This window comes from Gorilla gorilla, chromosome 3, assembly GCF_029281585.2.
Source record: "Gorilla gorilla gorilla isolate KB3781 chromosome 3, NHGRI_mGorGor1-v2.1_pri, whole genome shotgun sequence".
Lineage (NCBI taxonomy): Eukaryota > Metazoa > Chordata > Mammalia > Primates > Hominidae > Gorilla > Gorilla gorilla.
The window spans coordinates 97,280,510-97,307,216 of record NC_073227.2 but is presented as its reverse complement, the minus strand read 5'-3'; the positions used below and the strand labels follow the sequence as shown (position 1 = coordinate 97,307,216).

Genomic DNA, 26,707 nt, shown 5'->3' with positions numbered 1-26,707 from the left:
AGGAAATCAACCTGAAGTAAATGACTATTTTGAAAGCTTTCCACAAGCACAAAACATTGTTGTTTTAATCTTCCTACATATTATTTGAGTATTCTCCTTACAGCTCTTTCAAACTGTTTGAAACTACAGTTTGAAAGAGCTGTAAGGAGAATACTGAATGTTCCCAAAATAAACAACCGGTTTTATTTTTTTAATGGCGACTCCAAAACTCAAGAGTAAAAGTTTTCTAATCACTATTACTTTAAAGTGTGTCCCTGCTAAAAATTAAGCCTATACTCAATAGGCTTACAATAACAATAAAACAATAATGTTTTGTGTTTGTGGAAATTTTTCAAAATAGTAATTTACTTCAGATTAATTTCCTGTTCAATATTTTTTCATCATCTCTAAGTGTATAATTCATCTGTTGTCCCTGGTATCTTTTACTTATTACTATTGATTTTAGTTTTTCAAATGGGCTATCATTTCCATTATCATAGTTCATTTATATTTCCTAAGATAAGTTAATGGCTACTTGCTGCGGGAGAAATTCACTATATTTTCTTAATCTTAAGAGGTGGGGTAACAACTCCAAATTACTATCAGTTGATAATAGTGTTACTTAAACTTTAAAATGTTATATTCTCTGAGCACCTAAATTTAATTCAACTATGGATATTTGGTGAGATGACATAGTGAAAATTTTAATAAAGAGTAGAATATTGGATATTGATATTAAATGTGATAACCAATACATAAAGTTTTATTTTCATGTATCTCAAGTCTGATAGATTTTGAATAACCTTAACATTTTTAAACATATTTCGTAGTATTACCTAACCTTTTATGAGAGAGAATTCTAAACATACTCTTGATGATAGCTCAAACTTTGTCTTCTGTTTTTAAAATTGTTCCCTTATAGAATGTTTCTCCATCCCAGAGAGATGAAGTAATTCAATGGCTGGCCAAACTCAAGTACCAATTCAACCTTTACCCAGAAACATTTGCTCTGGCTAGCAGTCTTTTGGACAGGTTTTTAGCTACCGTAAAGGTAAGTGTTTTAAGATAGACTTACATATAACCTCATTTGAGTGTACGTATGCTAAACTAGAGGCTATTAGTGAACATTCTGTAAGGTAGAAAGAACTGGAGAACTTTGCTGGAGAATGATGTATGTACCCATAAGAAGACATGGTGATGTCTTCTGCTATTGTTTATTTTATTTTTATTTTTTGATAGTTTTGCTCTGTTGCCCTGGCTGGAGTGTGTCTGCCTCCTGGGTTCAAGCAATTTTTGTGCCTCAGCCTCCCAAGTAGTTGGGACTGCAGACACGTGCCACCATGCCAGTCTAATTTTTGTATCTTTAGTAGAGACAGGGTTTTGCCATGTTGGCCAGGCTGGTCTTGAACTCCCGATGTCAAGTCATCAGCCTGCCTTGGCCTCCCAAAGTGCTGGGATTACAGGCATGAGCCACCACTCCTGGCTTTCTACTATTGTTTAAAAAGCAGAAGTGTTTTTGGAAGTGTTTCTAATAGTATTCTGTAATTTTCTTTTTGTTACAAGTATTCGTAACTTTTTAGCCTATGAAATTTTTTATCTCTTGATTTTAGCACAAACCGTATAGCATCAGCAGAATACTTAGTCATTTTCTAACATACTGGTTTACAGAGGTGGACAAGGAATCAGACTAGAATAAAGTATAAGCCTGTTGCACGTTTTTCTCTGTCACTACTTATTGAATATCCATACTGTGTGGCTTTCTGAAAAACACAAAGTGCTTTCTACGGGCTTACTTTGGTATATAACAAGATGTCATAAAGCAACTTTGGTATATTTTTGTTGAATGACAGCATACAAATAATTAGGTTTTATATTGTCCCCATTGCCATGTCATTGGCTATGTCAAGTTAGTAAGTAGGCCCTCAACATATTTAAAGCAGAAAATGAGCATTTATTTAATGGCAAGGCATGAAAAAGTAGCATAGTATTTAAACTTGTAGGCATTAGTATGCAGAAGAATATGCAAACTGGGGGAACTGTCAATTAAATGCTTTATTAGGTATACAAAATAGAAGCCAAATAATTATGGAGTGTAAGACTGAATAGCTGCTCAAACTTCTACTCTTAAGAGACTTACTAAACATGACAGGACCCAATAAATAAGAAATATGAAAAAAATGAGATATTTGGCAAAATTCTCTAATTGTTCCAGAAATTTCTCCAATTTTGTTTCAAATGTTTAATAAACACAGCAAGAAACTCATGATAGAAACTACAACAATGTGTTCACTAATAATTTTTGAAAAATGTACTGTCCAAGAAAGGACACTAACCTTAAACTCATCTTTCTATGGAATTATCTGTGAAAAGTAGGTTAGATGTAGTAGAGAGGGAGGGAGGAGTGATGTGGACTTGTTGCTGAGATAAAAGTAGGCATTTTCCAGATATCCCAGATTGCAAGCAATTAGCTTTAAAAAATGTTTACATACACAAAAAATTTTTTAATTTTGGGAATATTATTTATTAAAAACTTCTAAATCAAGCTTTTTTTCTGCTGGATAGAAATGAACTTTGGTTAATTGGCTTTGGTTGAACTTTGAGCAATGGAATTGATATTATTTTTGTAGAATATCATATGGCTAGGATTGTAATGCTAACAGTTAGCTCTCAGGCCGGGCACGGTGGCTGACGCCTGTAATCCCAGCACTTTGGGAGGCCGAGGCGGGCAGATCACGAGGTCAGGAGATGAGACCATCCTGGCTAACACAGTGAAACCCCCGTCTCTACTAAAAATACAAAAAAAAAATTAGCTGGGCGTGGTGGCGGGCGCTTGTAGTAGCAGCTACTTGGGAGGCTGAGGCAGGAGAATGGCATGAACCCAGGAGGCGGAGCTTGCAGTGAGCTGACATCGTGCCACTGCACTCCAGCCTGGGTGACAGGCCAAGACTCCGTCTCAAAAAAAAAAAAAAAAAAAAAAAAGTTAGCTCTAGACACACTTGATCTTGCAAGTGTACTTTCCTTCCTTTCATTACTGCTCTAAAGCTTTTTAATAAACTTTTCTTTCCTGTTCTTAAAGTTAGCTCTGATCTAGAAAGTAATGAGTGGCAGTCACATTAATTGAATTCCATAGTATTTTGTGTATACCTGTCTCATCTGCGTATCTAGGTTTTTAAAACAGTTACAAAAAGTTAAACTGTTTTTGAAAAATCACTAAAGTTGCTTTTTCCCTCTTCAAAATTTTAGGCTCATCCAAAATACTTGAGTTGTATTGCAATCAGCTGTTTTTTCCTAGCTGCCAAGACTGTTGAGGAAGATGAGGTAATAAATCCTTTCAAGATAATGTTTCTTCCGTGAAAATTTCTCTCCACATTTATTAACTTGCTTCGTTTGCTAAAACAAAAATCATAAATGAGTTTCTTTTCTGTCCTTTTCTCCCTGTCCCTGTTCCCCTTTGCTTTGGATAGAGAATTCCAGTACTAAAGGTATTGGCAAGAGACAGTTTCTGTGGATGTTCCTCATCTGAAATTTTGAGAATGGAGAGAATTATTCTGGATAAGTTGAATTGGGATCTTCACACAGCCACACCATTGGATTTTCTTCATATTGTAAATATACCTGAAGTCTTTTAGTTTCTTATTTGAGTGTGTCGTTTTCAGTAAATTAAAAAATAGATTGCCTACTCATTTATTTTGTACTGGAAATAGGAAAAAGAAAACTTGATATCCAAGGAAAAATTATAAATTAGTATATATGTCATATCACTGAAGCTTAATTCGCAGACTTAGAAATTGAATAGGTTAGGCTGGGCGCGTTGGCTCACGCCTGTAATCCCAGCACTTTGGGAGGCTGAGGCAGGCGGATCACTTGAGGTCAGGAATTTGAGACCAGCCTGGCCAACATGGTGAAACCCTGTCTCTACTAAAAATACAAAAAGTAGCCGGGCATGGTGGCAGGCGCCTGTAATCCCAGCTACTCAGGATGCTGAGGCAGGCAGGAGAATCGCTTGAATCCAGGAGGCGGAGGTTGCAGTGAGTCGAGATCATGCTACTGCACTCCAGCCTGGGCAACAGAGTGAGATTCTGTCTCAAAAAAAAAAAAAAAAAAAAAAAAATTAAATAGGTTGCATCAATTTCTATATGTAATTTCCCAGATATTTAAATAAAGTTAAAATGATGTTCTTGTGATTTTCAGTTCCATGCCATTGCAGTGTCAACTAGGCCTCAGTTACTTTTCAGTTTGCCCAAATTGAGCCCATCTCAACATTTGGCAGTCCTTACCAAGCAACTACTTCACTGTATGGCCTGCAACCAACTTCTGCAATTCAGAGGATCCATGCTTGCTCTGGCCATGGTTAGTCTGGAAATGGAGAAACTCATTCCTGATTGGCTTTCTCTTACAATTGAACTGCTTCAGAAAGCACAGGTAGGTGTCAGTCTAATTAAATAGTGTTCTTTTTAAGTTTTTCTATTATTGGAATACATAGAGTTACCAAACTAAAAGACATTTCTCATGTTGTAATGGCAAACCATTCTTAAGAGTAGACAAGAGTAAAGTATATATTTTAAATTTACGGGCTAGATGATCTCTTTTTTTCATATAAAACTTATATAGTATTTTTAAGATTCCTTTTAACCATTTCTCTTATTTTTAAGAATTCTAAAATGTTCATAAGATTGTCAATACCATATTGTCCTTTAGTTTTTTGTAAAGAAACTTCCTAGCTACATCTGTAGGTTTTAATGTAGTACTTCTTTACTTCACTCATTTTATAACGGATGTCAGGAACAAAAATTAGAATAAGTTGCTTTTTAGACAAGCAAATAATTTATTGTTGGCTAGTAAGTGAAGTATTTATACCAAACTGGCAGGTAGAAGCCACTTTTCTGAAAGAGGTTTTTCCCTGGCAGTTCCATTATTACCTAAGATTAGTTTGTAACTTGTATCTACAGATTATTATAAAATGTATAGGTTGATAAATTATCAACTACCTAAGTAAAATGTAAAGGTTCAGTGGAGAAAATTCTCATTCAAATGGAAAGTTGGTGAGAGTGCTGTATGTTAGCAACTATTTTGAGAGAAGGCTTACTGGTTCTATTCATGTCACCAAATAGAACTTACCGAGTTTAGATCTGCTGCAGACCATTTTCCTGCCACCTGAATCCATAAAAGACTCATGAACCTACTTTCCCTTTATATGGCTATTTATTCTTATTTAACAGTAGTTATTCTGATTTGTTTTATTGGATTTTACTTAGAAGATTGTGAAATTCTAAGCTTAACATTTTGCAATAAACTAATTGTAGCAAAGAACTGCAGTTATTGAGCTAAAAATTTAGATTATTATAAAAGAAAAACATAATAGTTGAATTTGGTGTTTTTCCAAGAAAGTTATAATTGATCTTATAGCAAACATTTTAAGAAGTATGTCTGAAGAAAATGAACCAGGCAAAAAAATAATTTTTTTTTTAAACAAGTATGTCAGTGCTTCCAAGAATTTTAGGCTCTAGTTTGTGAGCAGAGGGGAGCTCAGTCTTTTCATAAAAAGATTGATGATCAGAGCAGTATGTTAGCTAGAGATCTACCTATGTAGTGTAACATGGGCTGTTTTTTGTTTTGAAGGGATATCTTAATTGTCTTAGATTAAAAGAATTAAATGCTGTAATGAGAATAAATCCTAGGAGGTAGTTGCTACTTAGAATTTTTAGAAATTATGATAAACCACCATTTAAATGAATAATATGACACAGAAAATTTACTTTGCTCACCCTGGAGTGTTAGAAAGAAAGTTGAATATTAATCACTCACATTAGACTGTGAAGTAGAGGAATAGGCTTAATAGAAAACCTCCTACATTACATTATTTTTATTGGAACAAATGACATCTCTCTAAATGCCTTCTGACTTGTTCTCTGTGCTTACTCTCAAGATAGTACAGAAAAAGATTGCTCTAAAGTGTTAGTGTCAGAGGACAGATTTTGAAGCATAAATAATAATGTTGTAAATAGCATGTGTATTCTGTAGCTTTGAGATCATGTTTTCCTAGTGAAAAACACTGGAAAATCTGATACTCTTTTGTAAGTTTTCTGGTGCTAGAGGAAGAAAGTATTCACTGAAACTTTTTTTTTTCTTCTTAGCTGAAGGAGTATTGCAAACCTGGGATTTGACAGAATCTTTGGAGAAATTATTTCATTCAACTCCTTTATTTTATAGCTCTGGTGTAGGGAACTGGAGACTTTCTTAGAGCTGCGTAGAGCTACTTAGTAGTGATTTAAAAGAACCAATGCTTTTTTTCATACCACACAAACCTTAAAAATTCTAGTTCAGTGGTTTTCATAATTTGTTTTAGAAGTGGAACCCTTTCCCAGTCCCCCTTCCCCAAAGAAAATCTTGTACACACACAATCCCAGAATATAGAATAGAAGAATGGAGCTATACTTGTGTTTAAGGGCAGGTCTCCACTCAACATAGCGTTTTCCCTACCATAGCTAGAAATCTACCTATGTAGTGTAGGTTTAGATTATATTATGTAGGTAGTGTTTGGACGTAGTTTGAAAACTGGAAATACAGTGAATTTTTTTTCTTTTTAAGAGATATGCCCCGTGTAGTATATAATTGCAGTGGGGAAGTTAGTGAAGAAAAGGAAGGTCATAAATCTTGGTAGAGACTTGGGACTTGTTCTAGCAGTTCTCTAACACCAACCCATGTGGTCCAAACATGGATGGCTCCTAGTTCTTTAGGACTCATTTCTGTTTTTGCTAAGTTTGCTGTGTTCAGGTAGGGAACACCAGGTCTAATATCTTTGTGTTTAGACGTGTGACAAGGCCACAATATCAGATTTCTTCCTAGTTTTCTGGTTTTAATATAGGAAATTCTTGCATCAGATTGATGAGATCATGCCAAAATTATTTGCGACATGATTCCCAGTGTCTTGGTTTGAGGAGAGTCCATCACAGACATACCGTGCTGTGAGGAGGCCACTCTCACTAGTTCTGCCTGAGCCCCCACTTTGAGACAAAGTATGGTGAGTGTTCCCAGGTTTGAAAGGCAATCTTCCTTTTGTCCCTGTTAACCTCCCACTACACCCCCTTAAGCTCTTGCGCCACGTGTTGGTCACCATTCTGGGATGGCTAAACCTCTTTCTCTCCTTAGCCTTCTTCTACCCTTGCTCTGTTGTGTGGTTGTGCTCACGTCCTCCTCTTTCTGACTGATGTGGCCCACCCTGATAAACTCAGGCTGTTAACTCTGCCTAGATTAGTGTGGTGGTCTTTGTAGTTCCTAGCTGGGCAGTAGTCAAAGTACATGTTCTAGTTTAAAACTAGAGTAGGTGCAGCCATAAAACAGAACAAAATCATGTCCTTTGCAGCAACATGGATGCAGCTGGAGGCCATTATCCTGAGTGAATTAATGCAGGAACAGAAAACCAAATACCACACGTTCTCACTTACAAGTGGGAGCTAAACGTTGGGTACACGCGGACATAAAGATGGCAACAGTAGAAACTGGGGACTACTAGAAGGGGGGGGAGGGAGGGAGGGAGGGGAGCAAGGGTTGAAAAACTGTTGGGTACTGTGCTCACTACCTGGTTGACAGGATCACTTGTACTCCAAACCTCAGCATCATGCAATATATATCTAGGTAATAAACCTGCACATGTACCCTAAGAAAAAAAAAAAAAAAAAAAAGCAGACCCGTCCCCACCAGTCTGCTGGTTCTTTTTGAAGGTGGCTGTGGTCAGACTATTCCAGCAGGTTCCTCAGTGCTTCATGCTGTTCATCAAACCTGGATCCATCTGGACCTACCATTTATGTCATTTATTGTTATAAAAAATAATATTCTCTTGACACCTTATAATTAGAGTTCATTTAAGTCCTTTTTATCAACTCCATTAGAGTACTTGTCTGGTGTCGAGAGTTTTGGTAGTTCCAGTATATGTGCTTGTTTTGTTTCTTCCACTGGATCTCAAGAAGGAAAAAATTATTTTGGTGTCTTATAGAACAAATTCAGATTGTACTAGATTAGAAGGAATTTATTTTGATGTTATTTTGGAGAAAAGACTTACTTGGGACTTGGGTGGAAGTGGAGTTCATATGGATGGTTTTGTTTTGAATAATTTCTAAGGTCTTTTCTAGCTCTATCATTTCTTGTCAGTCTCCCACCTCTAAAATATAACTCTCTGTTTACTTCGTTTTTTCACACAGAAAGATTATAGTGACATAGTCTTCCTCTTACTTAAATACATGTCTTTTTAGGATTCTGCCATAGTTTGATTCTGCCATGGCATTTATTATGCCCAGTGACCAAGGCATTAGAATATTTGTGGTACCTTTACCTTTCTAGGCCAATAAATATCATTCATTTGCTAAAGAACATTTCATTAAATGAGGTACAGGTGGCTCTCCATATCCATGGGTTTGGCATCTGGATTCAACCAACCGTGAATTGAAAATATTCAGGAAGAAATTTCACAGAGTTCCAAGAAAACCTTGAATTTGTGGCACGCTGAGTACTACATTGAATCTACACAGATGAAGTGATGTGTAGGCATTCTGTTAGGTATTATAAGTAATCTAGGGATGATTTAAAGTATACAGGATGATGCAAGTGGGTTATATGCAAATACTACATTATTTTATATAAGAGACTTGAGCATGTTGGGTTTTGTTATCTTTTGGGGGATCCTAGAACTAATCCCCCATGGATACTGTGGGATGACTGTACTTATTTTTTAGAAATAATTTATGCACTATAGCCCCTTTTTTACTCCCAGTTTCTTTCATTTTTTTTTTTTTTTTTTAGGCTTCCTAAAATATTGGCAGAAGCTCCATCCTTTCTCTGTGCTTTGTTCCAATGTTTTTAGCATGTTTCAGCTTGTTCTACATCCCTGGGATATATAATAAGACCTAGCCTAAATGTAAGCTTGATAGTTCAGGGACTATCTTAAGTGTTATGTAACTTTTTTTCTTTTAAGGGAGGGAGAACAAATTCTAATACTAGTTAATAGTGTCTTACCCACAGTGTGTTATCTAATGCCTTTCAAACTAGGGGAAAAAAATCTGAACATTATGGTAGATGCTAAAATATGCCATTTTCTTGTATATTTCTGACAGTTTCAGTTATTTTGCATTTGTATTATACAATGACTAACATCAGCCTTTTACCATTCTTTCCTCTGGTATTTTTCAGTAACAAATAGTGAATGTATTTAGAGAGAAAAATAATTTTGTGACCAAATGTGTTCTTGTAGAGTGCGTTATTTTCCCCTATTTTCTCTGTGGTATTGCAAACAGTCATGGTGAGTGCTGCAGGTTATATGAGGATAAGTAAGACTTGGTCCAGAAATGTCCAGAATACCCAAAACTGGAAAAAAGTGATCCCTGATAGTTAAATGGTCAAGATAGGCTTCCTGAAGGTGATGGTGTTTAGCCAGTCCCGGAAGGAATGGGCAATACAATTTCAACAGGTAGAAATAAGATGATTAAAGGTAAAATAAGAAAGGGGAAGATTAGTGCATCATATAGAGCAGGACTGTTGAGCAAGAGTGTAGACCACAAGTTGAGGGTATGCTAGGAAATAAGACTAGAAAAGAAGGTTGAGATCAGATTATGGAGATTCTTATTAATACTAAACTAAGGAGTTTAGCTTATTTCTGGTAGGCATTGGGGTGCCGCTGGAGAGAGCAGGGAAGGAATATATGATGCTAACTAAGGTTATTTTGACAGTGCTGTAATTGAAAGTGAGGAAGAGAGACACTTTACTACAGGTAATAATTTAAAGGCCTTCCATGTACAGTCATTGTGCCAGAAACTTAGGGATAAAAAGATGAATATAATACAAGCCACACCTTTGGTCTTGTAGTCTATAATGGAAAGGTTAAATGGTTAAATAGATTATTATAATGAAATGTGGTAAATACGTTGAAAGGTTTTAGTGTCTTTTTTTTTTTTTTTTTAAGACAGAGTCTTGCTCTGTCTGTTGGCCTGGCTGGAATGCAGTGGTTTGATCTCACCTCACTGCAACCTCCACCTCCTGGGCTCAAGCTATTCTCATGCCTCAGCCTCCTGAGTAGCTGGGATTACAGGCATCTGCCACCATGTCCTGCTAATGTTTTGTATTTTTAGTAGAGAAGGGGTTTCGCCATGTTGGCCAGGCTGGTCTGAACTTCTGGCTTCAAGCGATCCACCTGCCTTGGCCTCCCAAAGTGCTAGGATTACAGGCATGAGCCACCACGCCTGGCCATAAATATGTTAAAAGGTTGATATAGAAACAGATGACCGTGGCATTTAGGGTGTTTGGGGTGTTGAGGGAGTCAGGGGTAACTCCAGAAAGGATTGATATCTGTGAATTGTCCTGAAGGGTAAGAAGGAATCAGCAAAACTCCCAAATTAAAAACTTTACCAAAAACATTTCATCTTAGTGCTAAGTCTACTATTTTCTACAAAATACATATTTCTAAATTTTTCATTTACTATTTTAAAATTCTTAGCTTCCCTCCTCATCTCTGATTAAAAAAAAATTTTTTTTTTGCCCTTTGGCTTTTACAATTTTAATGAATGTCTTTATGAGTACTTTGGACTCCACTGAAAAAAATTAGAAGAGGCCAAGAGAGTAGGATGAAGGGCCTTCTAGACAGGGGGAATAGACTGAAAAAAAAAAAAAAAAACAGACGTTGGATACAAAAAAGTAGTTTCTGTTCTCATGTAAATGTTCAGCATACATTGCAAATACAAAACTCAAGTTCCAAAGATAATTATATTAGAAATAGAGATTTGGACCTAATTTCTAAGATGATGATGATGGATGGGTAGCTGGATAAATAGATGAGTTGGAGGTAGAAGATGTGGGGAGAGAAAAGACTCAGCGGGGACGGAAAGCACGGGGAGGAAAAATGGCCACCAGAGAGAACAGAGCAGCCTATGTTAATTAATGATCAACTGTGTGCTTTTTTTTTTTTTTCCTGGCCCAGATGGATAGCTCCCAGTTGATCCATTGTCGGGAGCTTGTGGCACATCACCTTTCTACTCTGCAGTCTTCCCTGCCTCTAAATTCCGTTTATGTCTACCGTCCCCTCAAGCACACCCTGGTGACCTGTGACAAAGGAGTGTTCAGATTACATCCCTCCTCTGTCCCAGGCCCAGACTTCTCCAAGGACAACAGCAAGCCAGAAGTGCCAGTCAGAGGTACAGCAGCCTTTTACCATCATCTCCCAGCTGCCAGTGGGTGCAAGCAGACCTCTACTAAACGCAAAGTAGAGGAAATGGAAGTGGATGACTTCTATGATGGAATCAAACGGCTCTATAATGAAGATAATGTCTCAGAAAATGTGGGTTCTGTGTGTGGCACTGATTTATCAAGACAAGAGGGACATGCTTCCCCTTGTCCACCTTTGCAGCCTGTTTCTGTCATGTAGGTTCAACAAGTGCTACCTTTGAGTGTAAACTAAGGTAGACTAGTTTGGGAATGAGAACATGCAAAATCAGGAAAGGCTGTAGAAGGAAATATACCTTAACAGGCTGATTTGGAGTGAGCCAGAAAAAAAAAATAAAACTCTCATTATTTGTGTGGCTAATTATAATTCAGCGTTATTTAAGCACATAAAGACCAAAAAAAAAAAAAAAAAATCCAAAAGATCCAAACTTTTTTAAACTTAAAAAATCTCTTTGTAGTATGTCAGTTGCACTTTTTTTCTGCCATAATGTAACGTAGCTTGCCCCGTCAAAAAATTCAGTTAAAATTCATGGCCAGCAATCCTGTTCCCCCTCAGCATCCTGATTTAATTTTCCTGTTGCTTTTGCTTGCTTCTCCATTTAATAGTTACTGAACTTTATGCATGTTGATCTATATTGATTTTCACTGCAGTTGAATGAACAAATTATTTCAGTGTGACAGCCATGACTCAAGTTCCAATTAGTCTGAAAAGGGTACTTTGGAATTGTCCCATGTTAATCAGAGATGGCAATAGAAAAAGTTCTCATATTACCAGGTTGATTTTGTGTCTCATTTCAAATTTTAATTTAAAATTATGGTTTTCATTTTTGTTTACCTTAAAGTGATGCTTAAAAGTGGCATGTAATTAGGACACTTAGATTTGTTGAAAGCATTTTCGACATTTGTATAAAAGAATTTGTGATAAATATATCCAGGTGCTCACCAAAGAAACATGTATTAACAAATTAGATTTTTCTAACTGATAGTTTTCACTCATTTATAATCAGTAGGAGAGACTGTCTAGATGTTGGGGCAGCTCTATGATTTAAGTCTGTAACATGTTATAACTGAATTTAGTACCCTAGTTTTGTTAAGCTATTAGGATTTTCTAATAGAACTTACTCCCCCTGCCTCCCCAGCCTTATGTTTCTTTTAATGACTTCTGGATCCTGAGCTCCCTTTGCAGTCTGAAAAAGGTATTGCAGTCAGAACTGTGTACTGATGATAAAAGCCTCTGGTAGCAATAAAAAGTTGTCCTTAACTTTTGTTTTTGTGACTTTTTTCTGGTTGTGAATAGGTACAGGTTCCTGATTGGCTAGGCACTGCTATTTCAACTAGAGAAAACAATAGAAAGACCAAGAATACACTTACTGAAAATAAAACATGAAGAGGATCTGAATGTGATCGAGGGATATAGGTTTTAGACATAAGAATTTTTCTTTCGTGATATTTTTTCACTGGTGCACTGTGAATCCTCCAAATAGTAAATTTACATCTTAATGTGACTGCTTGTGAGAGTAGGCTCAGAACCCTATCTTTAAAATGTCACTTTTAGCCATTTTTTAATGTTCAGATTTAGCAGAACAAGAGTATTTTCAGGTCATCATCTGATTTGTAAAAAATTCTTGTGGTAGGGTTGACTACCTGTTTTATGACCTTAAAATCCAATTAAATGGGAAGCATTTACTCACATGTCAGTACAGGGAGTGGGAGGGAAGATAGAAAAGGATTGGCTTCACAGATAGACATTTTAAAAATTTATCCTGATCTTCATCTGTTTAATTCATCTGAATTGTAGGAGCGCTAAGAAGTTTACAACTGCATATGTTCATAGTATCTGTAAAATGATACAGATACTATGAAACTTCCTCCTATTTAACAGATGAGGACATAGTTGTGTTATGTAGACAGCTAGGGATAAAACTGAGTTTAGAGTCAGTATTTCATTTGTAGTCCAGTAGCTGCAAATTGAGCAGAATGTTAGAGGACAATAGGATTTTCACTTTTTGGTCTTAAGGTTTTCAACATTTACAAATTGCTGGTAAGTTAGTTTGGAACACAGCATTCTTCTCATGGGACACCGAATCAAGTGGGATAGTGGGCTGCTAGCCCTCATGCCTCAGAGCTTATTTAACCCATCGTTCAGTTCAGTGATAGTTTTGGAGACCTGGCCCTCAAAAGCACTGTTAAACCTTGGCCACCATTTCAGAGGCCTGAGCCCACTTCCTCACGACTTACTGTGGGCCCTTATTGAACTGTGGCTTGTGACAGAAAGAGCCTAGTATTCTTGAACAGTGTAGAACTTTTCATTAAGAATGTTCCGGTCGGGTGCGGTGGCTCACGCATGTAATCCCAGCACTTTGGGAGGCTGAGGCAGGTGGATCACGAGGTCAGGAGTTCAAGACCAGCCTGACCAACATGCTGAAACCCCATCTCTACTAAAAAATACAAAAATTAATCAGGTGTGTAATCCCAGCTACTCGGGAGGTTGAGGCAGGAGAATCGCTTGAACCCAGGAGGCGGTGAGCCGAGATCATGCCATTGCATTCCAGCCTGGGCAACAGAGGAAGACTATCAAAAAAAAAAAAAAAAAAAAGTTCCTGCTGTTCAATTAGTTCCTTTTACCTGAAACTATTCTCAGCCTGTCCCAAGTTACTTGTGTTAAACTTTGGCATCACATCACAAACTCAAGATCCAGACTTGAGCATTCTGCATCATAATTGTCTTGTGCCTCCTGGTGGTTAAAAAACCTGTCGCTCCGTGAAGCCTCTGGAAAGGCAAGGGAATATACTTGATGGGGATAGTAGTTATTCTCTAATCCTCCATTCAACCAAAAAAAAAAAAAAAAAAAAAAAACCTAAAGAACATGTTCTAGCCCTTGAAGATCAGACTGGAAGCTAAATATTTTACTTCTTCATTCTCTACGAGATGAATATAAAGTTAGTTATATAGAGAACTAGAAGTTTTCTCTACAGATGATAGACGATGTATTAGTTTGGAGGGAGAAGGGAAAGCTGGGAATGCAGAATGCTCCCAAATGTCAGTAAAAGGTCAAATATGACCAGTTTGTCATAAATGTTCCTGACGCTACCTTTGGCTGTGAAGGAAGGTAGAATGTAGCTCTTCACTCAGCCAAGTTGAAGAGAATCTGAACCTATGTTCTTGTTGAGAGAATTAAGACACTGGTGTTTGTGCCCCCAAGAAATACTATGTATTTTCTCCTGTGTTGTTAGAGTCAGCCACTTGTGTGTGTCCTCTGTGCTCTTTACAAACCTGAATTTTCAAGCTATTAAATTTACTCCTAGATTTCCTGAAGCAAGTTATGCTTGAGCATTAGTGCCCAAAGCAGCATGGTGGCTTTTCACTTGAGAAGAAAATGTGGTTAAGCTACTGATGCACAGCCAACATGATGAGGAGCTTATCTTTATCTAAAGTAGTTTGCATTTTCAACTGGAAAGCGAAGATACTATGTCACAGGTTCTCACAACCAACCTGGCAGAATGCATCCCCAGTTTAACAGTGTTCAACTTCTAACTCATCTCAAACGTTTACCCTTTCTATTTGACATCATGAAGTTTTGTCTAACATGTAAATGTTACTTCTAAAGCCACGAAAATTCTTTCAGTCTTTATGTTGAGAATGTCTCCTATACCTGTTATCAAATAAGGCTATGAGTTTTGGCCACTAGATGGTGCTTTTAGAAAAATACAGCATCTTTTTCAATTTCTGGGAGAAATTGAGTTTACTGTATGTTAGTGAGCAGTTGAACACTCATCTGGTTGCTGAGCCAACTGTGTTGGCTTAGTTAGAAGTTCATATTACTTAAGGTACAGGAGGCCTGTGTGTGTGAGAGACAGGGAACTTTGGCAAGATCAGCCAGGGTTAAGGGGCAGATGGTGACTGGATACCACGTTTCAGACCAAGAAAAACCAGAACCAGTCTTACAAATCCCAATTAGTGAGTTGTGTGGTTCTGTAAAGTAGCCTAGAAATACAATTGGGAAGGCTTGAATATAGCCAAGTCCCAAAACCTTGCTGCTTTCAGTTTGAACTGGATTTGGCCAATCATTAGGAGAGAAAAATTGAAGAGCACGCTTACTTAGCACAGCTTGCATCAAGAAATAGCAAGTTTTCCCTCACCATATTTAGTGGCTTTTATGATGTACTCGTATGTAAGACCAATGTCAGACATAACTCTCCCTTGTGCCAGTTTTACTTTAAAAGGCGTAATAAGATAACCAAGAATGTCTTATCAGAGAAATTTGAGAAGAACTCACTTTTTTAGTTCCTAAGAGCCTCTGGAGTTAAGGATGAAATGAGAAGGATGAAATGCCTTTCTCTTAACTCTAGAAGTATAGCCTTCATAGCAGATCAAATGCCAGAATTGTTGACCTTATTGTGTTACACAACAGTAAGGTAGTAGAAAAGCAGTTTGAATAGCCCTAGGCCTAGTGAACTGGTCTCTCATTTCTTGGAAATAGCTTATTTTATTAGGCAATAGGACACTCCAGAATGAAGGCCAACTTTAGGCAAGCAGCCACGACAAAGTGACTGGTGGGGAGCAGAATCCTTTTTGCTTTTCAGGATATGATCTATCTTCAGCAAACGACTTAGCATAGAAAAGACTTGCCTTTTCTTTCACTCTTAACGTTGCTGTGCTTATATGAGTTATACAAGTTCAATTCATAGTGCATGGCTAAATCCCCAGTACCTAATGTAGGCCTGATGCAGTATACACAATAAAGTATTTGGAAAGAGGGAAGGAGGGGTTGGGGGAAGATGGATGAGTGAATAAGAAAAAAAGACAAGGAAAACTAGAACTGCAACTCTCCAGAGTTCTAAACACATTGTTCACAGTTAAGCCCAGCTCTTTTGTTTATAATAAGAGACAGGGTCTATCTAGGTCTGTTGCCCAGGGTAGAGTGCAGTGGCACGATCCTAGCTCACTGCAGCCTTGAACTCCTGGGCTCAAGCAATCCTCCCACCTCAGCCTCCTGAGTAGCTAGGACTACAGGCACACACCACCATGCCTGGCTAAGTTTAAAAATTTTTTTAAAGATAGGGTCTCACTATGTTTCCTAGGCTGGTTTCAAACTCCAGGCCTCAAGTGATCCTTCCACTTCTGCCTTCCAAAGTGCTGGGATTACAGATGTTGAGCCAATGCACCTGTCTAAGCCCAGCTCTTTATGGAATGTTATTCTGCTCCCCGTTCCCCACCCTCAAACACACACATTTATTTGTTCTTTTGTGAGACAGGGACCAAAAAAATCTTGTTATAATAGCCTTTGCCTCCCCGGTCTAGGTGCCATAACTTTGGAAGAAACTTTCCACAATGGACTGAAAGGCTATTCATCTCACATCCCTACAAGTAACTGATTTGAGGCAGATGTGAAATCTTTTGTACCTCACGTGATGTTCCACTGACAACCAACAGGTCTCATTTATATATAGCTGTTAATCAGGAATAGCAAGGTAGGAAAGGGAGATGAGTAGAGACACCTAGGCTCCCAATTAGTCTTCTCAAATTAGCACATGCAACCTGGGCACAGTAGCTCATGCCTGTAATCTCAGTATTGTGGGCAGCTGAGGTGGGAGGAGTGCTTGCGGCCGGGAGTTTGAGACCAGCTTGGGCAACATGAGACCCCATCCCTACAAAAAATAAAAAAATTAGTCAGGCATAGTTGCTGATGTCTATAGTCCTACCTACTCAGGAGGCTGAGGTGGGAGGATTGCTTGAACCAAGGAAGTCAAGGCTGCAGTGAGCTGTGATTATGCCACTGTACTTCAGCCTAAGCAACAGAGTGAGAGTCCAACAAAGAAAAAAAAAATTAATACAAGCAATCCCTTCACCAGCCCTGGGTATGCCAGTTGCTTGCTGGAGATTGACCTGAAAGACAGTTGGCATCCTTCGCAAAAACTAGATACCGTGGTCTTAAAAATTCAAGCACTAGGAACTCTGAAGTGAGCCACACTGCCATCACTGTCAGTCTCCAGCTGGGAAGATAAGTCAGTTGTGAAACAAAAGGTTTTAAAGGTGGCTTAAAAAAACTTTAATAGTCTTTTGTGTTTTTTATTTTATTATTTTTTTTGAGACGGAGATGTGCTTTGTCGCCCAGGCTGGAGTGCACTGGGGCGGCCTTGCCTCACTGCAACCTCCGCATCCTGTGTTCAAGCGATTCTCCTGCCTCAGTCTCCTGAGTAGCTGGAATTACAGGCACGCGCCACCATGCCTAGCTAATTTTTGTATTTTTAGTAGACACAGGGCTTTACCATGTTGGTCAGGCTGTTTTCAAACTCCTGACATCAAACAATCCACCGGCCTCAGCCTCCCAAATGCTGGGATTGCAGGTGTGAGCCATCGCACTCAGCCATGTATTTGTTTGATACCAGACCTGTTTACCCATAATCTGGGCCAATAGCAGCCCAAAAATAAATAAATACATAAATGCATAAATAAATAAATAGATAACCAAATAAGAAGGAACTTGATAAGCACCGTTGACGGGAAAAGAAGTTCGGTCAATTATTGGGGGTGAGGACCTGTTTCTATCTGTCCAGCTCAGTGCATAACAATTGAGAAAGTTGGACCTCTCCTTTATACGTGTGCTGGGCTAATCTCAAGGAGACCATCTAGACTATGCTTGTATTAAGGCAGAGTCTGTATCTGAAAAGAACTAATATTTGTTTAAGATTGATGAAGAACAAAAAGCCTATTACCAATGGAAATAGGTTTAGATGGCTCACTTCTCCCTGCTTTGCTTTTCCACAATCTTGTTTGAGATAAGCCAATAATTTTTATTGCTAGTAATTATACCCAAGATGGTTTCACATCCCTTACTTGGCCAGCCAGGAGAAAATCTACCAGTTTTATCAACACTAGAGAAAAAGAACTGCCTATTGTAAAATGCCAAATGAATGGCAATCTATCTTAGGGGAATTGAGATGGCAAGGCACTCAGTTGGCCAGAGGTGTACATGATCAGGTTCCCCTAGGTAACTGGACTGAGGCTAACCTACTGATAATACTCTCAGTTCCCCAAGTCCTCCCATTAAGATGGTTCATATTAACTTCCTCTACTCTGGGAGCTAAAACAGAAAAACAAAAAAGGAAATAGCAACAACAGACATACATTTCTTACTTAAATACTGCCTAATTTGATTTTTAAATACTGCTCAAAAAATATTTACAATCTGATGCAGAATTTGTTTTTAAAATGATAGAATAAAGTTAAAATATCAAAATAGGGAGTTTAAGAATAAAGTCACTTATATGTAGTGATGACAGTATCACACAACAGGAACTACATGTTTAACTTGCAAAACTGATGTCATGCTCTGGCATCAGCTGGTAAGGAGCTGCTATTCCTTTCCTACTCCACTGGTCACATTACTAGCAGATTTCTGTCCTTACAGATTATAGTGTAGAATGAAGGGGATGGCTTTTGATGCTGACATTTTGATCATTTAATGGCTCACATGTATCTGACTTTACTTACATTTACTTACTTTCTAAGTAAAGAAAGCAGCTTGCCAACTTGTTCATCCAATTGCTCTAAATAATCTCTTTCCAGGAATGAAGTGATTCAAGAGGCAGGGACTGTTGCTTCTTCATTTCACTGTCTAAAGGAACCATATGTTACCATTCTTATTCAGAGGGGAACACTCCTGAGGATCTTGATTAAAGGCAACTCATGCCACCAACGGTATTTTTATGATCTACCTACTATGGAGCTGAAAAGTAAAGATGGAAATAAGCCTATCTACAAACAGGTAATGAAATTGAAAGATAACAAAATATATGTCCATGCTTTATAATACATATGATTTGAAAATTGTCCCTTCACTATGAAAACTGCCCCCAAGAAGTGACTGCTAACTAAAGTAATCTAGCCCTGAATCTGACTCATCACAAACAGGTCAGCATTAGAAATCAGAGGCTCACTCAACTGGCAGAAGTATGTGTTTGGATATGGATGTTATTTTAAGTGATCAAGTCTGAATGCTTTGATTCTCAGCAGGTTTTTTTGCAGATATTGTAGAGAAATCCACCTAGGTAACTCTGAGAAGACAATGTGAATCAGAACCATTGTTAATGATGCTGTTATCTGGGAGAAGAGACATGTACTTGTTTGGGGTTCATTTCCCATGGTCCAAGACATATGGGTCCTGGTAAAAAGCTGTGGACACAAGGTACAGAGCTTCACAACAAATAAAAAGGCAGGGATGGGCAAGTAAGTTATTTTAAGGTATCTTTAAATATAAATTGAACCCCAGAGGCAGAAAAGTCATCTACCCAACACCGGCACATTTTAAACATGATTAGGATTTGTAGGTCAAAATCCCGTAACAAAAAAGGGAAGTTTTTGGTTGTTTCCAAAACGAGGAAAGCATGTTAAACAGAATCTTGTGACTTAAACTTCACTCAAGTGAGCTTAAAACTGGCATAATTTTGATACCAAAAGTAAGCTGAATAACCAATACAAAAAACAGAACTAACTGGAGTTTTTCTCCCCCAAAACATAGTCCCAAATCCAAAACAACTTATATAAGGGATGCAAGTAACAGAAAAAGTCAAATAAAACAACAGTGGTTCCTGAATTTAAAGGAAGGATGCCCACTTCTCTCTCTCTCAAGAGGCAGATGGTCAGCTGAAAAATAAAAACATTGTATCAATAGAACACTCCAAAGAAAAAAAATTGCAGCCATCTCTGTTCATGCAATATCAAATGTTTTTTTTTTTTTTTTTTAAAAACCCCAAACACCAAAACAACCCATAAAACTAACAAAAGGAAGGAAAATGTTGCTCGGATCTTATGACCTGACGGTTGAGGATCCTGATCAGGCTGTTCAGAATGTGGCTCATGGGACAGAAAGGACAGGAATTACCATGAGATCAAGTTTGTGGGCCCTGGGCGTGGTGGCCCCCTCAGGTTAGGGTACACACTGTCTTCAGTCCATCAGTTCTTGGATCAGCAGCTTCAAGAACATGATAGTTCTAAGCAAGGGGATCCCAGCACAAGACCTTGGGTCTTGGCCCACGTTTTCTGTTTCACTCAATTTCCTTTTTCCTTTTTAATTAATATTATTGAATATGACTATTTTTGGTAGTGGTAAGTCACTTCAGTATCCACTATGGGCAGACATTGACAAATACAAACAGCAGTGCAATATTTGACCCAGACTTTAAAAGAACAGGAGGCGATGGTGGAAATGAGGTAACTCTTCCCCAACACGTGTGAACAGACAACTCCTGCTCTTCTAATGCTCTATGTCCATTAGGAGAGAGTAGGGCTTGTCAACAGGATGGTTACATAAAGAAGAAGCTACAGAAGAGAAAAAAGAAAGGTTCAGATTCAAATTTGATTCTTAATGGCTTAAGAAAAAAAAAGGAGCTTCTCTACAACAAGCTGTGAAAGAACAGCAGTGTGTCAGTTAATGGGGTGACTTCCTCGAGCTCGACGGGAGGGTGAGCAGCAGCAGGGAAGAGGAGGCCAGTGGAGAAGACGATGCCTCAGCTGGGCACCAAGGCACATGAATTGGCAGGGTGGACAGGGACAGGCATGGGGGAAAAAGGGTGATAACATGATATGTGAAGTACAGGACACCACATGGCACGTATCTTTGAGAAACTGGTGTAACCCAGACGGCAGCCATTTGAAGTCTACCACACGAGGCAGGAAAGCATGAGACTCTTATCCCTATTTCTTTTATCCAGTAAGCACGTGTACATATGCAAACCAAGCAGTGACTAAAAAGAACTCACAAAAAAGGGCACACAAATAATGTTTGGGTAAAAATATATTTTCCCCCGCTTTATGTCTTGGCACTAGTGATATATGCATAGATTACCTGTTCACCACTCTCCTACCTTAACAGATGCCAAATTACCAAACATGTTGCTAAGTGATCACTTTCATATTTGAAAAAATGATATGCTTCACATCAATACAATTACTTTAGTTTAAAAAAGACAAATGTCTAACATGCAGCTTACATATATGACAATTCTGCATTAACAATGAAAGTAGATTACATGACAGCTTTAGAAAACACATTGGTTATTTTCAAACAGCAAAATGACAAGGATCTACAACTACAATTTAAGGCATATCAGCATATTTTAAAATTAAGAAATAGACAAAGTTCTAATGCTGTTCACAGCTTTTCAATTTATTTAAAAAATTCCCTTCATACCTACATACAAACTAGACTTTGTAGGTCTTAATTCCCACTAAAGAATGTGTCCTGTCAGTGGAACCAGGACTTTTCGAAGCTGAGACCTGACAATTCCAGACTCTTGCAAATGGCAAAGCAAAGGGGTGGGAATGGACAGTTTTTGTAGGACCACACAGAGACAGCAGGACGTGGGTCGGTAACAGCTGAAAAACCTCACCCAACAGTTTGTATGTGAAACAGTCATGGAAATGTCAAGAAAGCAAGGAAACCAAGTCTGTTCATTTGAGGTGCACAAGATGTGGATTGTGTGTGTTACTGCTGGTGAGTCACAAAGCAGAGAATGAAGATAAGTAATCTGTGCCCACTGTTACATTAAATAATTCCCATTGTTGAAATGCCCTTTTTGGAGAAAACCTTAACCAATTAATAAAGAGCCTAAGTTGGGAAAACACAGTCTGAACTGCCAATAAATTCTCATCAATGCTTTTCCATCACATTCTACAGTACATGTGTTATGGAGATCTAAAGTTCAGAAGAAGCAAAAAGATGGTCATTATGTTTGAACAAAAGATATGGGGTAAGGCCAGCTAGTTATGTAGGCCCCTCAACCCCCAAAAAAGAGGTGGCCACTGTCAGCAGTTAGCACCAGGGAGAGACCATTAAACTAAGATTAAAAAATTAAGTGGTCATAAAGGCATCCTAGCATAAAAATTTTTCTCTTGGTTTTCTCTAGTAGGAGATGGTAATTTCTCATTCTGGCTTTATTTGCCTTGCCAGAATCAAGGGCCCTCTGAGCTATCCAATGATGCCCATGAGGCTATGTAGAGCACAGGCAGGGATTAATAATTTCTTTTTTTTTTTTTTTTGGAGAGTCTCACTTCATCACCCAGGTTGGAATGCAGTGGTGCAATCTTGGCTCACTGCAACCTCCATCTCCCAAGTTCAAGCAATTCTCCTGACTTAGCCTCCCAAGTAGCTGGGACTACAGGCACGCACCACCACGCCTGGCTAATTTTTGTATTTTTTGTAGAGACGGGGTTTCACCGTGTTCGCCAAGGTGGTCTTGAACTCCAGGCCTCAAGTGATCTGCCCACCTTGGCCTCTCAAAGTGCTGGGATTACAGGTATGAGCCACCACACCTGGCCTGGATTAGTAATTTCGGATTTCCAAATTCAGGTCAAGAAGTGGAATTTATTATGTGGTTCTTGTGAAAAAAATATAAATGTGGCCTTTTAAATATATTTAGTTTTTTTTTTTAAACAAAGGCTACTCAAACCATTACCTTCCTGCCCCCCTTGAAAAGAAAAAAAAAAATCTATCCATCCCATTTGCTTTCTCTAATTTTGAAAAGTCAGAAAGATCTCAAAGGTTTCTTACTACCGTACTTACATGCAAAGGCGAAAGCACATCCAATTAGATTTGAGGGTATCATTTATTCCGTGCAGAGCCAAGGACTACTGTGAAAAAAGGCATAGATACAGAAAGAAAAAGGAAAAGCAGCAATAACAAACTAAACAGGGCTAGGGAGCAGTGGCAGAAAAAAGTTCAGAAGCAATACATTAAAAAAAAAAAAAGCTTCTATTTGTTTCTTTTGACTTTTTTATTCCCTGACTCGCCATATGATTTATTTTGCTGGGAAAAATTTAATGCAAAAAAGTCAATCCAATCAATAATCTTGGAATCAAAAAGTCAGCTGGATGCCTTTCATTGTTATGCTCATTTTAAAAAAATTTTAGTGATGCAAGAGACAATTTAAAAGTGTACTTTCTGTACAAGCCACAAAAATGCTCACACAAGCAGTGGTTGGAACAAGCATACAACACAAATATTCAAGCTTTTGTCTGATGCACAGCCTATGAGCAAATTCAGCCCATGGTTTGAATCAACATGCCAGCTACTATTTGGCTGCTCCACAGTTAGCTCCAGACTAGAATTATTTAAAAAAACAAAAGCAAAAACAAGAATGTTGGTCCAGTAGCTCCTAAACCTGTGAAGACTATGACTACTGCTGTGTCTAGTGTGTAGTTTCTATTCCAGCTTTGTTTAGGCTTCCACGAAACTAATTTCCTTACTTTGCTTAATTAAGCATAATCAGTTCATGGAAGACCATTCCTTCTTTCCTCTAAGTATGGTTGAGGACAAAGAAAACGGGAAAAAATCTTTGCTGAAATCAAAATGGAGACTTGTTCATTCAAAAAAGAAAGTGTGTGTTAGGGGAGATACAGCATATTCTATCCTATTTACTTAATCTCTAACCAGTGAGGAAAATGCAGAGGGGCAGTGGGTTCATGAGAAATGTTATCCTTTCTACATGTAGAGAGAAAGCTGGGAGGATCTTGTTAGTAGAGGGGAAAAAACAATCACACAGATGAAAGGATAAGCATCAGAAAGGAGCAGTATAGAAAAGAGATTAAATATGCACTCTTCCATACAAATTAGGCATTTAGTACAGGTTCTGGCATATGGGCCAGTTCTAATCCCTGATGAGGCAAGGGCCTTAGACAAAGAGCAGGTGGAGCTAGCCAAGGTGAGGAAAATTCCAGACAATGATTTGAGACTTCAGCTGTTCTATTTCTTCTTTCTTTTATTGCCAAATACTGAAAGGATACTAAGCAAGGAAGCTGGATATGAAATGTCTACCTTCTTGACTTAACGGGTCATGTTGTGGTCCTTCCTATTTCCACCTTAAAATTGACAAGGCCTCGCTCAAATTTGTGCTACCAATGATACAGAGTTTATAGCAAATTTTCTAAGGGAAGTATCTGTGGAAATTTTCTCATGATTCATGAAAAATGTTATTAGAAGTACAAGTATCCTGGAATCAGTCATCAGGTCCTCCCTCTAAGCCCACTGGGAACAAACTGAGGTGTGTTTATGAAAGATTCCTTACTGTTAGTGGTAAGCAGGCTGTAGAAAGCCCATCATCCTTAGTAGAAGATTCTTCTACTAAGCAATGTTATACGATCCAACCTTTAAGACCTCTATCTGTGAGAGGATCAAGGATGCACCAGTAAATGTGAACTAATCATAGTTTTCTCATACCAGTCTACTCCAACTTGGCCAGGATTGAAGGCACGCATTCAGATGCAGTTTCAAACCATGAGAGGAGACAGTCTGAACAGACCCACAAGCTCAGGCCAAATAATGTTATTGATTAAAATGAAAATGTCATGCAAGGGTAAAAATAAAATATAATGCTTGCTCACCAGTCTGTCTACATACAAATCTACCTTGGCTTAGGACAAGTGTGGAGAAAAGACAGTGAGTTCAGGGATTGTGCACTCATGGAGATGAATCATCAAGAAAATGCAAACTCTTGTCATGGCTATTCAGGTTTTTAGTTCAGCTGCTGAGGCCGTGAGAAGTTTTCATGTCAGACGTACAGGTAGCATTTTACCCCACTTTCCTCTGTCCAAAGCGACATACAAGTAACAGGCCTGCTTCGTGCTGCCATTCAGAACAGGCATAAAAAGCAAATCATTTACTTTCCGGAAACAGAGTCCAGCTGCACAGAGCATTTGCGGTTATTCCCTTGTTCTATCATTTTCTACCACCCAACAACATTCAGCAAAACGAGTTAATAATAGTTACTGGTGTTTGAGGAAGGGTAAAAAAATAAAATAAAATAAAACTAAAGAACACAGATGGCAGAGATACGATATTACTGCAAAAGCAGGTGAATGCGGGAACATCCTTGGCTTGCCAGGCTTTATGTGAAGCTTGCACTGCAAGTTAAAAAACAAAACAAAAAAGTTAGAAATAATAATAAATTAAAAAGAAAGGAAAATTAGGAGCGACAGCACCAGCATTCAGTGATGGTGAATGCTCATGCAATGATTATGGAATTGACAGAAATTAAAACCAAAAATTTGAGAAGGCTACTCTACATGACAAGCAAAAGCAAAATTTAATACTGAATTAAAGACATACGGTTAGTTTCCATTTGTATGTAATTTAGAATTCACAAGTGACTTCTTGAAACCACTGCATGTCTAGTGGGAGGATTTACTGTTTGGCTTTTGTTTTCTCAAATAACACAAAACCATTATCTATTAGGTTTGGGTGTCCCATTAGTACTGAATAGGAGCTTCATTTTCCACTTCTGAGCTGCTGAAGGAGTCAGAGAATAAATATACAATAAATGCCTTTGTACAATTGACTTGAAGAAAAGGTCTAAAGCAGTTTAGGGATTGAAATTACATAGTGAATGGAGGGCATGCTATTATTAATCTAGTTGGGTAGGGGAGAAAAAGGACAATCACTGTAATGGTTACAGCTACAGCAATGCCAGGAGCCTTCCCCCTCTTTTAGGTACAAAGCAATGCCAAACCCATGGTCCACGTGTCTAATTTTAGGCAACTGCAAAACATGCAACCTTATTCCTTAGCAAGAATCAAAACAATTTTTTTTAAAAGATGAGTGGATGGTTGGGTAAACTGTAGTTATTAGATGCCAAGTATGGTTTTAAAATGATGAATTTTAAAACTGTTTGCATCTTAACCAGCAAATGCCTGCTGGCAATTGTGCAGACAGTTTTCAGAAAAGAGGAACACTGTCCACTGACCAACTTGCCCCTGGGCAGTCCCACCACTGTGGTATAGCCGCAAACAAGGAAAGTGACTTGGTGGCCAGAGATGGCAGAAGGTGGGGTCCAGCTAATGGCAGTGCCAGGGTTAGTTCTACTTTGCCTGTCATCTTAGGAAATGTTATACACTCTCATGCCACTACAGGTCAAGGAGAAGTATAAAGCCTTACCTACATTAAAAAAGGAGCGTGTCATTAGAATAGAAAAAAGAGAATTTAAAACTATTAGAAAAACTAAGTTAGGCTTGGAGGTGGAAGCACAGCAGGTAAATAAGTAAGCATCTGCCTTTTCATTTTCTACCTATAACAAAGTCAGTTCCTGAATGGCAACTCCCACATCTGCTCCAGCTATGCTAGGAGGCATCTTCCCAGCTCTTTTCAAAGTGCTGCTCTGTCTAGCCTGGCCACTGTCTTTCTGCGGTCCCTCTAACCAAAACACTCCACTACCACGGGCAGTAAGAGGTGTGATTTTTTTTTTCTTGGACATTTCAGGCCTCCACTGGCAGTTGCTTTCACTGTACAAATGTAAAGTGTGGAAAAGGGTAAGGACCTAGAAAAAGTTATACAAAAAATATGTGCCATTGTCAGGTGCAAAACCTGGCGACTACTCTGAACCAAATTAAGTATAATATCCTTCAAAATAAATGAGAATATATAAATAAGCTAACATAGAATCCACACAGGCTTCATAGAAACTTTGAAAGCATTACACATTGGTAAGGCCCCAGGATAGGAAGAAAATAACCTAACATGTTCAAAAGGGCA

The 26,707-nt window shown here is 38.2% G+C and overlaps 2 protein-coding genes across 21 annotated transcripts in view; one reads left to right on the top strand and one right to left on the bottom strand.

The window, feature by feature from the left end:
- Window positions 1–12,445, top strand: part of CCNI (cyclin I) — a 33,021-nt gene extending 20,576 nt beyond the window's left edge. For both annotated transcript variants that reach the window (XM_031010123.3, XM_031010122.3), the window contains 5 exons: window positions 902–1,030; window positions 3,223–3,297; window positions 3,444–3,584; window positions 4,171–4,401; window positions 10,943–12,445. In XM_031010123.3, coding sequence (XP_030865983.1) covers window positions 902–1,030; window positions 3,223–3,297; window positions 3,444–3,584; window positions 4,171–4,401; window positions 10,943–11,386 — 1,020 coding nt within the window. In that variant the 3' untranslated portion in view covers window positions 11,387–12,445. The remainder of the gene's footprint in view (window positions 1–901; window positions 1,031–3,222; window positions 3,298–3,443; window positions 3,585–4,170; window positions 4,402–10,942) is intronic.
- Window positions 1–26,707, bottom strand: part of SEPTIN11 (septin 11) — a 206,535-nt gene that overhangs the window by 96,416 nt on the left and 83,412 nt on the right. For 2 of the 19 annotated variants that reach the window (XM_019025250.4, XM_063705344.1), the window contains exon 10: window positions 19,419–20,505. The exons of 7 other annotated variants lie outside the window; for them this stretch is intronic. In XM_019025250.4, coding sequence (XP_018880795.2) covers window positions 20,490–20,505 — 16 coding nt within the window. In that variant the 3' untranslated portion in view covers window positions 19,419–20,489. Of the gene's footprint in view, window positions 1–1,912; window positions 4,059–19,418; window positions 20,506–20,962; window positions 25,084–26,707 lie in introns of those variants that run through there. 10 more of the 19 variants (XM_019025252.4, XM_063705345.1, XM_004038867.5 and 7 more) reach the window with 7 other exon arrangements.